Source organism: Gracilinanus agilis, chromosome 2 (assembly GCF_016433145.1).
Source record: "Gracilinanus agilis isolate LMUSP501 chromosome 2, AgileGrace, whole genome shotgun sequence".
Classification (NCBI taxonomy): domain Eukaryota; kingdom Metazoa; phylum Chordata; class Mammalia; order Didelphimorphia; family Didelphidae; genus Gracilinanus; species Gracilinanus agilis.
Genome location: NC_058131.1, coordinates 644559230 through 644574846, shown reverse-complemented (window position 1 = coordinate 644574846; position 15617 = coordinate 644559230). Strand labels below are relative to the sequence as shown.

Here is a 15617-nt window from a genome sequence, read left to right as displayed (position 1 = left end):
CTCAAAAAAAAAAAAAAAAAAAAAAAAAAAAAAAAATATATATATATATATATATATATATATATATAAATAAATAAATAACACTTTATATTGTATCCAAAAGAATGCAGGATACTGTGGCATCTATGAATCATAAAAACTGTCAAAATAATTTAATGTGCTTAGCCTAGAAAAAAATATTAATAGAAGAACATATTTGGGGTATAAGTGCTTAGTGATATCAAGGCACAATAATTTTACATTTCATCTAGGTAGAGGAGGAGAATGAGGCTAGAGCAGAGCCAGTTTAACCCGAGAAAAAAATGGACAAGAGCTACAAGAGAAGAGTCTCCAAGTCACTTGGCACTTATGTATTAGGCAACAGAAGGTAATGTAGTTGTTGGGGTGCCTATCACTAGTCCTGCTTCTGGCTCAGCCTAAAAACTACCATAGTTGGAGAAAATTCCAGAACCAATCAACTGATAGTGATCATACAGCTGAAGCAGCAAGGCATCCCAAGGAAGAGACAGGAGGCATTATGTGTCAGATGGGTCAAACCACTTTGACCATCACCTTCCTTCAAAAGTCCTGGTAGAGATTTCACCCTGGGAACAGCAGTACCCTGTTCCTCCCCAACAGCCTTGCTTTCAGCTCAACCCCAATGCTTACTATCCCCACCACTGACCCACTGACAAACTGCCCATTGACAGGGAAGCCCAAGAACACAGGCAGTAGCAGCACACCCAGACCACTGGCCCTGCACCCAAATTATGCCATTACAATCTGATAGTCAAAACTACTGAAGATCTAGAAAGGAAAGTTCTGTCCACCAAAGTCCTTGGCACTTTCAAATAGATCAACTTCATAAAGTACTATGGTCTTATTAATGAAAATGGCAGTAAGGAAAGTGCATCAATTATTACTTACCTTGCCACTGCATCCAAAGGAACCAGTGGGCCTTTCCATCTGCCTTGCAACTACAGCCCTTTATTTGTTTTCTCCTCCAATTATAATGTGAGGACCCTGAGAACAGGGCCAGCATTTCTAGTTGTAACCCCAATACTTAACACAAAGATTTGCATACAGTAGAGCACTTAACATATACTTTTTTCTTTCATTCCTTCATCTGGTCCAATATCAATTAATTATTTATTAAGCACTTACTCTATGCTCAGAGAAAAAGCATGACAGTGGATAGAAAGCTGGTCTCAAAGTTAGTAAGACCTAGGTTCAAATCCCTCCTCTGACACATCCTATATGTGACTGGAGCATGTCCCAGTCATTAGGCAACTCTCTAAAACTAAGTTTCAGAAAAGGTGCTGGCCTGAATTGGCAAACAAAGCTTCCTCACCTAGAATTCCCTATACCAATAAAGGTATAGACTGGAAACTTATGTACCAGCTATTGTGTTATGCTAGAAATAAACAAAACAAAACAAAAACAACTGAAGAGACTTGCCCTCAAGGAGTTTAATTTTGTCATTGCAGACTCTCTATATATTTATATAAAATGTATATAATAAAAAATAAAAGGAAAGGGAGGTAAGAAAACACTAACATGTGGAAGAGGATCGGGAAAGGAAAAACTTCCCAAAGAAGGAAGCTAGAAAGAGTCCAACAGGCAAAGGATAAGTGCATGGCAGAACAGGCAGCCTGTGCAAAGGCAGAGATGGGAGATGCAATTATCTTCCTATGGGGAACAGCATGAACGTGGTTTGGCAGAATCAAAAAAAGAAAGGAAGGAAAGGATGTCATCTAAGAAAAGAATATAAGAAAGGAAGGAGAAGAGTGGAACATGATGGACAGATATCAATGCACTGCACCCTGTATCACTGACAGAAACAGACAGTTCAATCAACTCACATAGTTTCTTAAGAGACTTTGAGTAAAAGACAGTATATAACAGTTGGAATGGCATGATGAAAAGAATACTGTACTTGAAAGCAGATGGTTGGGCAGCTGGGGTAGCTCAGTGGATTGAGAGCCAGGCCTAGAGATGGGAGGTCCTAGGTTCAAATCTGGCCTCAGACACTTCCAAGCTGTGTGACCCTGGGCAAGTCACTTGACCCCCATTGCCTACCCTTACCACTCTTCCACCTATAAGTCAATACACAGAAGTTAAGGGTTTAAAATTTAAAAAAAAGAAAAAAAAGAAAAAAGAAAGAAAGAAAGCAGATGGTTTGTGTTCAAATCCCAGCTCTGCTAATTACTAGCAGTGTGACTATGGGCAAGATAAATGCACCTGTGGCCATCACTGCTCCTCTGGATCACTGCAGCACCCACCAGGGGGTGGTAGTGCCCAGTTTTGGAATTACTGGTCTAGATCCTTGATGGTGAACCTTTGGAATATATGCCAAAAAGGGCATGCAGAGCCCTCTCTGAGGGCACTCATGCAGTCACCCCCAAGAGTTCATTACTAGAAAGCTAGAGGGACTCAGGGCACAGCTATTCCCTTCCCTCTCTCCATGCACCTGAGGATATTCCTCACTTCCCTGACCCCGCTGCCCAGTAGCCCAATGGGAGTGCTTCCTCCCTCCCCTGTCTGGTGGGGAGGGCCTCAAGTGCTGCAGGAAGGATGGCAGCCTATTGAGTCTGTGGCTAAGGTGGTTCCTGTGTTGGGGTTTGAGAGGAGCTAGGTTTGAGGGGAGTATAGCTCACAAGTGTGGCACTAGAGCAAGATAGGGGGACAGGAATGGCATTCAGTCTGGGGGTGGGGGTTTGCTAGTGAGGCCTGGCACTCTGTCTCCAAAAGGTTTGCCATCACTGGCCTAGCTGATTTCTAAGACTGCTTTCTGCTCTAAATCAATGATCCTGAGAGGCTCTGCATAGTGTAGTATAAAGAGCACTAGACCTGGAATCAGTCCAGCCTCTGCTACCCATTGGCTGTATGAACTTAAGCAAGTCACAGGTAATATTTCTGAACCTCAATTTCATCTGTAACACGCTTATATTTCCTGAACTTTCCACTTTGCAGAATAATCTTACATTAGTTATGATGAGTATTCAGCTAGCTAAAGCAATTGCAAAGAAAAAACTAATTAGATTTTTTAAATGTTACTTTCCAAATGTGTAAAATATTCAAGAGGAAAAGTACATGGCACCTTTAAAGAAAATTTGTGTCAGCACAACACCAAGTTTTAAAAATTACTCAGAATTGAAGATCTCAATTAAAGTGTAAACTTTAGCATTTTATGCAAATTGCCTCACACAAACTCAGAGTAAAGGAATGAAGTGACTAGCAGCAAAGTTGCTAGGGTGATCTCTTCTTGATTTGGGGGCCTGAGGAAGGTCTGAGGAGAAAGAGTAACTCATTTCTTCAAAAAGTCCATCCATTCTGCACTGGTCCCTAGAGAAAGGGTTAATGAGAAAGGGTACAATGGAAACTCAGAACTCCAGCCACAGGTTAAATTAGTATTGTTCAATGAGTAATGTTATTCTGTCAAGCACTAGATAAAGAATGACTTTGCAGCAGGAGGCAAATTAATACTAAGAAAAAATAAATTGAGAGGTAAGGGTTCTGATGCCAACCTGAAGCCCATATATAGATGAAATAGCAGGAAATCAAGTCTTTAGACACTAAAGCCTCTTCAAAAGTTATTAAAAGAAATAGATTCGAGGAGAAACTATCAACCTGTAATCAATAGAGTATATGCTTTACATTTACTATTATAGTGGGGATAATTTTGCAATGATTTCTCACCAGACTGAGATGAGTCCCCTAAACTCTAGAATACTACCTTCTCAACTATCCTTCACGAAGATGCTAGATTAATCTTTCCTATGCATAGATCTGGTCATGTCATTCATCTGCTCGAAACCCTTCAATAGCTCCTCAGGGTCTACTTAATAAAGCTCAAGGCTCCTGAGCCTGAGCCTTCACAATCCAGTACTACCCTTCTTTTCCAATCTGCTCTTCAACTTTTCTATTCCATAGATTCCACTCCAGTAAAAGTGGATCACACATATACATGGGAGACACTACTTTGCTAATGATGGTGCTTATGTTTCCCACCATCTTCCTATTTCTTTAAGTTCATTTCAATATCATCTCTTCCTTTCTGGATCTCTCCAACATTAAGATCAAAAGTTTATTAATATAGATGGATCAACAGACAAAAAGAAATAGATAAGATAGATATATTTACACACATACACTAAAGACCTATTCTGATGCCTCATTATAGGCTACTGAATCAGAATACAAGCTCTGACAGGTCTTATACCAATCTGGAAAACCTTCAAGCACAAACAACCTGTCTGTGAACCAACCTTGCCAAAATGCCAAGAAACTCATCACCAGAAGGTTAGCTACCATATATTTTAGCTAGATTAAACTCTCCATTAAGGAGCAGAAGAGTTATTATTCAAATCACTGAAGAGACTATCTATACCAAAGATCAAATACACTTTTTGTTCTGCTTCATTTAAGTGGAAAAGATATATCCCTCTACTAGACAGTGGGCTCTATGGGGGCAAAGACTCTGATCTCTGAATGTGTCCTAGTTCCAGATTAATGATAATAGTAGTAAGCTCATGTTTACACAGCGCTTAAAAGAAATACAAGCCTCACAACTACATAAGATAGGACAGTGCAAGTATTGTTATCCTCATTTTACAAATGAGGTCCCTAAGGCTAAATAAGTTAAGAGGCTGGCACCAACCTCTAACTGAAGTCTCCTGACAGCTCCTCTTGTGGTAATTTTTCTACCACACAGTACAATTCACATTCACTGTGAACCTCAGAAATTGGAATTAATCAAAACCCTATGTTCTGATAATTCACCTCTATGATCCCACTAAATCAGTTTTCATACTATATGTGAAGCCACTGGCCATAAAATGTATAAGAAAGCAAAAGAAATCAATTATATTGGAGGTCAGTTGTCAAATATTATAAACAAAATCATGTTAAATGCGCCCAACATTAAATCCTCTGTCTTCTTCATTAAAGCAAACCCAGGAACAGTGGGTCTTTGAATCACTTCAGGTTTTCAAATGGCACTTTCTTTTCAGAATTCTTAAGACTACTAGAAAGCCCACACACACTTCCCTAATCAATTCATCATCCTGTTCACCAAGAGTTTTCCAAATATTTTCATATCTCCTCAAACCTTCCATGGCTCTCCCTCTCCAAACCTGTTCAATTTATAATCTTGCTTCATATTTCATTCTCTAAATTGAAGTTGAGAGTTCCCTCTTCTCCCCTCCTTACCTCAAATCATTCAGATAACTTCCCCTTCTAGCATCTCACATGAAGAGGTAAGCAGCACAGTGGACAAAGGGCTGGGCCTCGAATCAGTAAGACCCAAGTTCAAACCCAACCTCAGATTCAAACTAGCTATATGACTAAGCAAGTCACTTAACCTCTGCCTCAGTTTTCTCAAGTGTAAAATGAGGATTATAATAGCACTTACCTCAGTCTGTTGTGACTGTTAAATAAGATGTCTATAGAGGCTATCACAGAGCCCAATACAAAGTAAGTGCTTAATAAATACTTGTTTCAACAAAATATTTTTAAGGCAATATTTGAGGTCAAGAGAAGGATCAAAGAAGGGATAAGATTGTTGCTTGAGATAGATGAAAGATGGTGAGAAGATTGAATTTTCAACTTTTGTTTAACTCCTGCTTTCTCTTCCCAAGGAGAATGTTCTTTGCACTGGAAAGATAGAACAAAAATTATTAGATGAATTAGAAACCCAAGTTAAATGAAGGGATGGCCAGAGAGCATCTAACTATGGTAAATTAGTTCAAATCACTGGGAAAAGAACTGTGTCCTAAATAGTATTATGATTGTTCAGCTGCTGATGACAACCTTTAAAAATATTTTGGAGAACAGGAGAGATGCTTTAGGTACTAAAAGAAAAGCAGTTGTCTCATTTAGAAAGAACAAATCGGATCTACAAACTACAAAGTTTGAGCTTAACTTATTTCTAGAAAAATCATAAAATACATGATTGAGTGGTTTTTGAGTGCTTAAAAAGGGAAAGCAGTAATCAATGAAAAGCCAACATGAACTTACCAAGAAGAGGTTATGACAAACTAACTTCACTTCCTTTTTTTAAGGGGTAACTAGACATAGATAAGAGGAGATATACAAATAGATGCATATTCCCTCCCTTCCCTTCTTGCCAAGGCAAAATTTTCTACATTCACAAATGACCCCTTTCCATCCTGTTATTCTCCAGCAAACTATCTCTCACTCTCATCTCCAGTTTCATTAATCTTCAATCCAATCCCTGTCTACTGGCTGTTTCTCTGTTGCCTACAAACACGCTCATATTTCCCCCATCCTTAAAGAACCCTCAACTTAACTTTCCATTGCCATTAGTTTTCATCCTTTTTCCTTCCTTTAAGTAGCAGAACTCCTTGGGAAGGCTGTCTATAATGGATGCATACACTTCCTTTCCTGTCTTAACTCTTTTGACCTCATCATTTCAATTGCAACCGCTCTCTCCAAAGTTGCCAATGATGATGCTCTAGGTCAGAAGTAGAGTTTGACCCCAACGTGTCATGGCTCCTAAGACCGAAGCAATCTTTTCACTTTACTATTCCATAGTGCTTCATTCCCAGGGTTTTCAAGAGCAGTGGTATCAAACTCAAATAGAAACAGGACACAAAACCATACATGAGGATGCCCTTGGGCATACTGACTTAGAAAACCGCATATTAACATTATCTATGTTTTACTGTATTTTTATTTCTTTTGTTAAATATTTCCCAATTACATTTTAATCTGGTTCAGATATTAGGGAGTATTTTGGGATGAGTGAGGGCTACATGTTTGACACCTCTAGTCAAGAGAAAATATAAAGAATCTGGCAAATCTTAAAGCACTATGTAAATATCAACCAATCTAATAGTTAACAATCAAACCTTGTTTAGTACAATGTTCTCTTTTTGTCTTTGTATCCCTACATGAAGCACATTATCTTGCCCAGAATACAAAAAAATTGTGTAACTATTTTTAAAATGCTATTGATTTCGTTATATTATTCCTAAGCTTGAACACAAATATATCTAAAGGATAAAGGAAGCTTATTTAACATAGCAAATTCCCAAGTTGACTTCAAAGTAAAATATCTAATTTTTATACCTAGATATTCCATTTATCTCCATATAAAGTATTTCACTATGTCATATTTTATAGCAAAACTACCTTAAAAATAGTTTGCTTGTTTTTGCAAACTCTTTGAATAACTTATAAACATAAAAGACCAAATAAAACACATTTTTATTCATTATTGGTTTGTCAGTGGGGAAAAGGAGATAGGGAAGAGAACATTGTTTTAAATTTTTCTTTAACTACAAGAAGAGAATGGAGCCAGAAGAGGAATGCTAGTACAAATTATGAAAGTCTGTCTGACAGGAGGTCTAGGAAAGTTTGGTCAGTTAAACTATGCCTTGAGAAATTTGAAAAATACAACTTAGAAAAAAAAATCATCAAATCATGTATCTTTTTTAAAACCTTATAAAAAAGATGCCCACCAATTGAGGAATGGTTAAACAAATTGTGGTTAAATAAAGTTCATGTAATGAAAAAGAACTCTGCCACAAAAAAAAAATGTGTATGAAAAACACAAAGTATGAGAAGCCTTATATGAACACACAGAACAGAAAAAATAATATGCATAATAACTCTGATAATGGAAATACAAACAACAATAAAAACAAAACTGAAAGCTGTTCAATGGCCCCATAGAAACAATGACAAAATGTTCCTCCTGTCAAGACTCCAGGGTGAATTTTTTTCCCAAATCCTTACCTTCTATCTTAGAATAGATACCAAGTATCAGTTCCAAGGCAGAAGGGTTAAGTGACTTGCCCCAGCCCCAAGGTCACTTAGCTAGGAAATCTGTGAACACAAATTTGAACCCAGAACCTCTCATCTCCATGCCTGGCTCTATCCACTAAGCAACCAGCTGCCTACCACATTTAGTTTTGCTGCAGAACTTCTTCCCCTCTCCCCCTTTCTAAGTTATTCTTATAACAAAAAAATAACTCTCTGGATTGGGATGGGTAGGTTATACAGGAATGCCTTGACACATGAGTTTAATTTATTCCACAGCCAAGCTCATACTCAATTTGCTCATGTGTCAAAACGAATTTCTCCATTTAAATTAATGAAAATGCAATTAATCCATTCTGGCTCCCCAAAAACACACACATTTTTTGTTTTATATGCTTTTAAATATGAAAATGTACTTTATAAATAAGAAATAAATATATATAGAGATAAAGAATGTAAAGAAATAAATTTGCTTATGAAATGTTATTTACCTTCAAAGTCAGGCGAAGATGCTGGTGGAAAAGGTTTTCATTTCGTGCACTATCACTTAACATAACTTACTCTCTACACACGTAATGCCACATTTAAATGCAAAATTGACCTTACACATTACTTATGATATGTAAGTTTATTGCTAAACTTAATTGCTATTTTTTTACTTTACTTAATTATCATTTCCTTCATTGAATTTTGGCTGTTTTGCTCACTTTCCTTGATTACACTTAGAGGTCATTTCAACAAAAACCTTTCCATGGAAGTTTGTTTCCTCCTTTCAGAATGTTTTGATAATATATGAAACAAGTGTCTTTACACACAGCTCCAATGCACAACCTGTAGCAACTTTTTCAGGGTATGTCTTTTCAATAAACTGTTTAATTTTTTTCCAAATCCTCAACATTTTCTTAATCTCACTTATACTGATTACTTCATCCAACTTGGGCTCCTCCCCACTAATTTCCTGCAAAACTTCCATATGCTGTTGCTGCTGTAACTCCTTCAATTCCTCCATCCCCAGGACCCCTGGTTAAAAGTTAAGAAATTTGCCAAAAAAACTGATAATAAAGACGAAAATAAAGAAGAAAGCAAAAGCAATTCAATGGACGCTCTCACCGGCAGATAAACACTGAAACAGCCTCATGTAGCTTGTGAAACCAAACGTTCAGCAGGCTATCTAGTGGAGAATGGCAGAAGCTCATGATTCAAATATCTGCTGGTGACTTAAAGCAAAAAAGCCCAATCATGACTGCTCATATCTCAAATTGCTCATGACTTAAGGTGTTCATGTACCACTATAATTTGAAATAAAGGTAACATAAAAACAGAAGATATCAAAAAAGATTATTAAGCTTTGCAGCATTCTCAATATTGGATTCAAGAATCAACAGAGCTTGTTGTGTTCATCAACATTTTTGTCCAGAAAAATTGGGAGACATTAGAATCTGCATGTATGGGACAGAGAAGTCACTACAGAGAGTAACAGGTTCTTCATGTTCCCAATGTAACAATTGTAGAAATAGCGTTATTTAACATGCATGTCATCAGTTACTATGATAGGGAGATACATTATACATGGACTTGCCAGCTACAGAATCCCACAATTTTGTATCTTTTCAGACACACAAAAAAAAGATTCCTCATAACTTATTCACGACAGCAAATTTCAATAAAGTCCTAGGCTTATACTTACTTTTGTTCAGTTACTATATAGGTATTCTGTTTCATAAGCTAACTAAAGGGAAACAGAGAAATCCATGAGGCTGAAAACAAAAACAACTGTAACTTAGTGTAATCCTTTGAAGTAGTAGAGGTGTCAAATGACTTAGTAAAATGTAAGTGGAAAGGGAATTCATGATACTACTGTGGCAAAAATAAACCCATTCTTACATGAATAATTTTATTTTGTCATAGAACAGAGAAAAAAATCTTTAAAAATTGAGAGCCACAATAGTAAAAGCAAAGTTAATTTAGTTTTCTAATATTTCACTTGGATCTTAAGGATCAGTTCATAAATAGACTAGTCTATCTCCTGCTATTGAAAAGTCCAGTCACTAAGAAAGAAAAGATAACTGCTCAGGCTCAACTTCTTTTCACCACCCTACTCACTAGGAACCAAGAGTCAAGAACACTCAACTTTAGGGTTTGAAGAACTGAAAAGCCATAATCTATCTACCTTACTTGAAAAGGATGGAGAGAATCTCTCTTCCCTTCCCATCCACTTCCACTCCAAGATAAAGGAATATGGACCCAAGAACTCTTTCTCATGTATTTGTTCAATGTTATTTCTACCCTTGGTAAGGAAGTGTGTAACGATAAACAGTGCCCTTTCTGCAAAATGTTCAACTCATCCTTTTTAAAAGTAAAATGCTTTAATTCAATGGAAAAAAGAAATATATTTCAGTTTGATATTATGACCAATTTAAGAGGAAGAGAAGATTTTAGATAGAGGATTGCAAGGAGGAAGAAAGAAGATCTGTAGAGGCATTAACACAACAACAAAAAACAAAAACAGGAGACTTGGAGTTAGGAAAGTTGAGTTCTAGTCAGGATTCTTCCATTAACTATCTATATAATCTTGGGTGAATCACAGAATCCTAGCACCATCACTGGCCTCAAAAACCAGTTAGTCCAACCCTTTCATTTTAGAAATGAGGAGACTAAGGTGCAATGACTTCTCCCAGGTCACATAGGTAGTAATCACTCAATCAAGCAGCATTTTTTCAGCTACTCTGCTAAGCACAGGGGATATAATTACAAAGGTGAAACAGTCCCTGACCTCAAGAAGTTTAGGGAAGATGAGAACATAAAAATATACCATAAATAACACAATACAAAATTAACATAAGGTTAAGAGGCAGAACTGGAACTGAGGTCTTTTGACCAACTCCACTATATCAGGCAAAATCCCTCTTTCCAGGCCCTTCTTCCTCATCTGTAAAATGTCTAAATGATAGTTTAGATCTCTTTCAGCCCAAATACTACCATTCTACACCAGAAGATGAAAAATGAGACAGGCTAATCACAGATGATCTTAAGTTTAGAGCTAAAAGGAATCTTTAAAGTCCAACTTCCTCATTTTACTGATCAGAAAATTGAAGCCCAGAGTACTTAGATCACTTTTCCAACATCACAAAGGTAGGAAGTGCCAGAGCCAGGATTTTGAAATTCAGCCCTCTTTATACTATACCATGATACTTCCTACAGAAAAGACAGAGATGCCACCAAACATAACAACTCACATCTGCACAGAGCTTTAAAGTTTACACAGCACTTTCCTCACAATTACCCTGTGAAGAAGTATAAGTGTCATCATTATACATAAGAGGAAACTGAGATTCCAAGAGTCATGTGATTTGCCCAGTCACACATCTGTCTTCTCCTTCCCCTTACACCACACTATCTCCCATTTCTGCCTCTGTCTCTCTCTTTCACACACACAGAACACAGATCCACAGAAAGAAAAAACAAACACAATGACTGTCACACAAGAGGTGTTTATTAAAGCTTTCTGAACTGAATGTGAATTAAAGACAAAAATGACTTTCTTAATAATAAATCCCTTATCTTGTGGTCTTTAGAGAACTGTCACTAGAAAATTTAAACTTATATTACACCTTTGCAACAACAGACATAAATATCACTTCTTAATACTTGCTCCATTAAGGAAAAATGTTATTCATTCCCGAGTTAAATTATATGATTATTACTCTTGTAAATGCATATAAAAAGAAAAAGTAAAAAAGTAAAATTGGGGGGGCAGCTGGGTAGCTCAGAGGATTGAGAGCCAGACCTAGAGATGGGAGGTCCTAGGTTCAAATCTGATCTCAGACACTTCCCAGCTGTGTGACCCTGGGCAAGTCACTTGACCCCCATTGCCTACCCTTACCACTCTTCTGCCTTGGAGCCAATACACAGTATTGACTCCAAGACGGAAGGTAAGGGTTTAAAAAAAAAAAAAGTAAAATTGGGAATAAGACTTTCTAAATGTTGCACCCTAGAAAAAATGAGCATACAGTCATGAATTTAATGAATAAATGATATGGTCATATATTTAGATTGGAAAAGGTCCTAAGACAGCATCCCAAAATGAAGAAACTGAGGCCCAGAGGTCAAGTAATTTGGTTATGTTCATAACTGTAGTGAGGTAGTGACAGGGGTGGGATGCAAATATACTAGAGTGGTTTGCTATTTCCTTTTTCAGTTCAATTTACAAATAAATAAACTGAGGCAAACAGGATTAAATGACTTGCCCAGGGTCACACTGCCAGTAAACTATATAAGGCTGAATTTGAACTCATGAACCTTCCTGATTCTAACCCCAGTTTTCTATTCACTGTGCAACCTAGTGCCCTTAATAAGTTAAAGATACAACTATTTGTCTTGCCTTGCTATCTTACAAAAACAGAAAATATGGTATATTAAATTCTGTTTCACCTTTTAAAAACGCACAGATATTCAATATCTGATCTAGCTTCAGACATGTCTTAGCTGTGTAACCCTGGGCAAGTCACTTAACCTCAATTACCTAGCTTTTCTTTTCTGACTCTGACCTAATACTTAGTATCAATTCTAAGAGAGAAACTAAGAGGTTTTCTTCAAAATTGAATTCCTACTTGCCTAATTAAAAGGTATCTTTAAAAAAAAGGCTCCAGATACTTTATAGCAATACATGTTGAGATCATCAGTTTTTAACTATGTAACTTAAGTTCAGTATGTCACAGCATACTATTCAGTTCAGTAGATCACAGGATACTATTTAAATTCAAAGCCGTTGGGACAGTATTTGGAGCATTAGGGTTTGAGTAAGGAGGACCCGAGTTCAAATTCGGACTCAGATACTTGCTAGCTATGTGACATTGGGCAAGTCACTGAACCATGTTTGCCTCCATTCCTTACTCAATGGAATAGGCTGGAGAATGAAATGTCAAGCCACTCCAGTGTGTTTGCCACGGAAACCCTTAAAAGGGTCACAAAGAGTAGGGTACATTGAAAGAAATTAACAACCCAACCCCACCCCCAGCAAAAGTAACAGTGGTAGAGGCAAGACAAATTCTAGTCCACTGATTTCCAGTGCTCTTTCCACTATATCAACTACAGTAACAAACTAAGCAATCAGTGATTTTCCAAAATAAGAGTTACATCGGAAACACTTATCTACCCACATATATATTCACACAAACACACATAAAATATTAAGTTCAAAGCCAATGATCCCCCCAAATGCTGAAAAATTAAGGAATCTATTTTAAGATGTTTCCTGTGGGACCTGGAGAAGACTAAATAAACCTTAATGCTTAAAGAATAAATTGTGGGGAGGGGGGGTGCAAAAATTTAACACTTATGACTTCATAACACAAAAACCAATGGTGAGTGATTCTCCAAATGCGCTTGTAAGCAAGAGTCATCAATTACAAATGCTTTAAGTATTTAGCCACCACCCAAATAAAACTGTCCCTGCAAAGTGACCTCCAGTTCACAAAACAAATCTGGTAAAGGTTTCGAACTGGAGGGAATCTCAGAAGCCATCTGGTCCAATCCCTTCATTTCACCGATGAGGAAACTGAGGTCCAAGGAGGTTAAGTTCCCTGTCCAAGGTCACACAAGTAGTGTCCAGGGGTATCTGAATCCGAGTCTACGACCCCAAAGGCTCTTTCTATAGTATCACAAGCAAAGATCTGCGAAACCTTGGGGGAAAGAGGGGGAGGGAAGGGATACCTACCCTTTCCATCCTAACCCTAGCCAAATTTGAAGGCAAGGCATTAGAAAACTTGTTGGAACAGCAGAGAATGGCCATTTCTACTCCAAGTCTCTCCCTCATCCCCAAATATGCGGACGCAGCGGTGGTCAACCTCCGAGATAAGTGAGCCCAGCTCCCCAACACCGGCAGCCCCCATCCCCCCTCAGTGTGGTTGCATCGCAAGGTGAGCTCCCGGAGAAAGACCCCAGGAGGCCCGCCCCCACTACCTGGTGAAGAAGTCCGCAAAGCCTCCGCCTCCTCCTCCTCCGCTGCCGCCGCCGCTACAGCCTCCTCCTCCGGCCCCTCCAGCTCCGCCGCCGCCGCCGCTCCTCCGGGCTTTGGCCGCAGCCCCCGCCGGGCCCAGCTCCGACGCAGGCTGGGGCAGCAGGAGCCCCGCCTGGGCCAGGTAGTCTGGGGCGCTCTGCCGGCGACTCACCTCGTACGTGTTACGAGAGTTCAAGTTCACATCTGTGAAGCAAAAGCCAGGCTCTGCTGGGCGACCCCCCAGAGTCCTCTCCTCAGTCTCCTCGCCGCGCTGGGTGGCCCCTCCGCGAGCGTCCTCTGAACCCGAGCCGCCGCTGGGCTCCATCGGCTCAGCCACTCCCAGGCGGCAGCTCCGGAGTGGATCCTCCAGCGGCGTCGCCCCGTCCGGTGGACTCTCGCCTCTGTCGTCGGCCCCAGGCAGGCGGCGGAGGCTGGAGGCGCGGCAGCAGCGCGGCTCCCGGGAAAAGCGGTGGAAGCTGCCGCCACTGTCTCCCTCCTGGACCGGCGACGTGCAGGGCCGAGCCGGTAGGGGCAGCCCACCGGCCTCGAGATCGTGACAGCCCGGGCCCAGAAGGAAGCCCGAGTCGCCGTTGGTCATCCTAGGGCGCCGGGGCCCTGGGCCGCCGCCCGGAGGGGACTTCCCGTCTGGCTCGTCCACGCAGAGCCGGGAAACCGAGCCCGGAGGCGGCAAGGGGCGACCGGCCTGGCTGCCGGTGAGCGGGCTACAGTGGCACAGTCCCGGCTCCAGCTGCCCGCCGGCCGCCGCCAAGTAACGCTGAATCAGCCGCTGAGGCGGCGGCGTCGCCCCCTCCTCCTCCTCCGATTCTTCCTCCTCCGATTCTTCCTCCTCTTCCTCCTCCTCCTGCGGCTCCAGGCAGCAGCTACCGGGGCCGCCCGTGGCCCCGATCATCCTTCCGTCCCGGCCCCCGGGCTCAGGCCCCGGCGGAGGGAACAGTCTGGGCTTCCTTCCCGGACAGGCTCCAGCATCCTCCGGCCCCACCATCTGGCGGCCCGACGGCTGGCGGTGGAGCGCAACACTGAGAACTGAAGGCCACCGGCGCAGCCCCGCGCACAACGCTCCCCTCCGCCGACAAACCGTTCTCAGGGCCCGGGCCGCGGCGGCCGCCGCCGCAACGCTCCCCGCCCCCTCCCCCCCGGCCGCCGCCGGCAGTTGCCCACGGGCACACGCTTGACTACGCTCACGCGCACGCGCAGCGGCGGACTGGTCAAGACACGGCCGCCATCACTACCCGCATCCCCGCCCCTCCTCCCCACAAATCCCAGATGATTTCCAAACCATAGAGAAAAGGGCTAGAGAGCCTCACTCAATGACAATCTCAGGCAACCAATATACGCCTTCGCCACCTTGAGTGTGGTGGCCACTAGGCGGATGCGGATTACGAAATTCTGACACAGGCGGGCCCTCTCACTGAAACAGATTCGCTTAATGATTCTTTCAAGGAAAAATTATTGGCACCTACTTATTAAGCAAAACTGAGGATTTCTAAAATGTAATGACACCTCTCCTCAAGGAGCTGACACTTAATGAATATTTACTGAGTCAGGCCCAGAGATAGGAAGTCCTGGGTTCAAATTTGCCCTCAGATACTTCCTAGCTGGGTGACCCGGGCAAATCTCCCAACTCCGATTGCCTAACCCTTGCTGTTCTCAGCCTTCGAACCAATGGGTAGTATTGATTCTAAGGTGGAAGGTAAGGGTTTAAAAAAATCAAAATAATCATTTGCTGAGCCCTAATAAAGGACTACAGGGAATGGTCTTTGTCTTCAAGGACTTTGCCATCAATTTGTCCTTTCCGAATTTGAGATTTGTTAATAGAGCGAGGGCCTGTCTTTGG

The 15617-nt window shown here is 40.9% G+C and overlaps 1 protein-coding gene across 2 annotated transcripts in view; it reads right to left on the bottom strand.

Moving 5' to 3' along the window:
- TBC1D12 (TBC1 domain family member 12) overlaps nucleotides 1-14869 on the bottom strand; it is a 132506-nt gene extending 117637 nt beyond the window's left edge. The window contains exons 1-2 of one of the 2 annotated variants that reach the window (XM_044665700.1): nucleotides 13826-14869; nucleotides 13726-13753 (exon numbers count right to left, since the gene is read on the bottom strand). In XM_044665700.1, the coding sequence (XP_044521635.1) occupies nucleotides 13726-13753; nucleotides 13826-14765 (968 nt within the window). In that variant the 5' untranslated portion in view covers nucleotides 14766-14869. Of the gene's footprint in view, nucleotides 1-13725 lie in introns of both variants that reach the window. The other variant, XM_044665699.1, reaches the window with a different exon arrangement.
- Nucleotides 14870-15617: the final 748 nt, after the last annotated feature.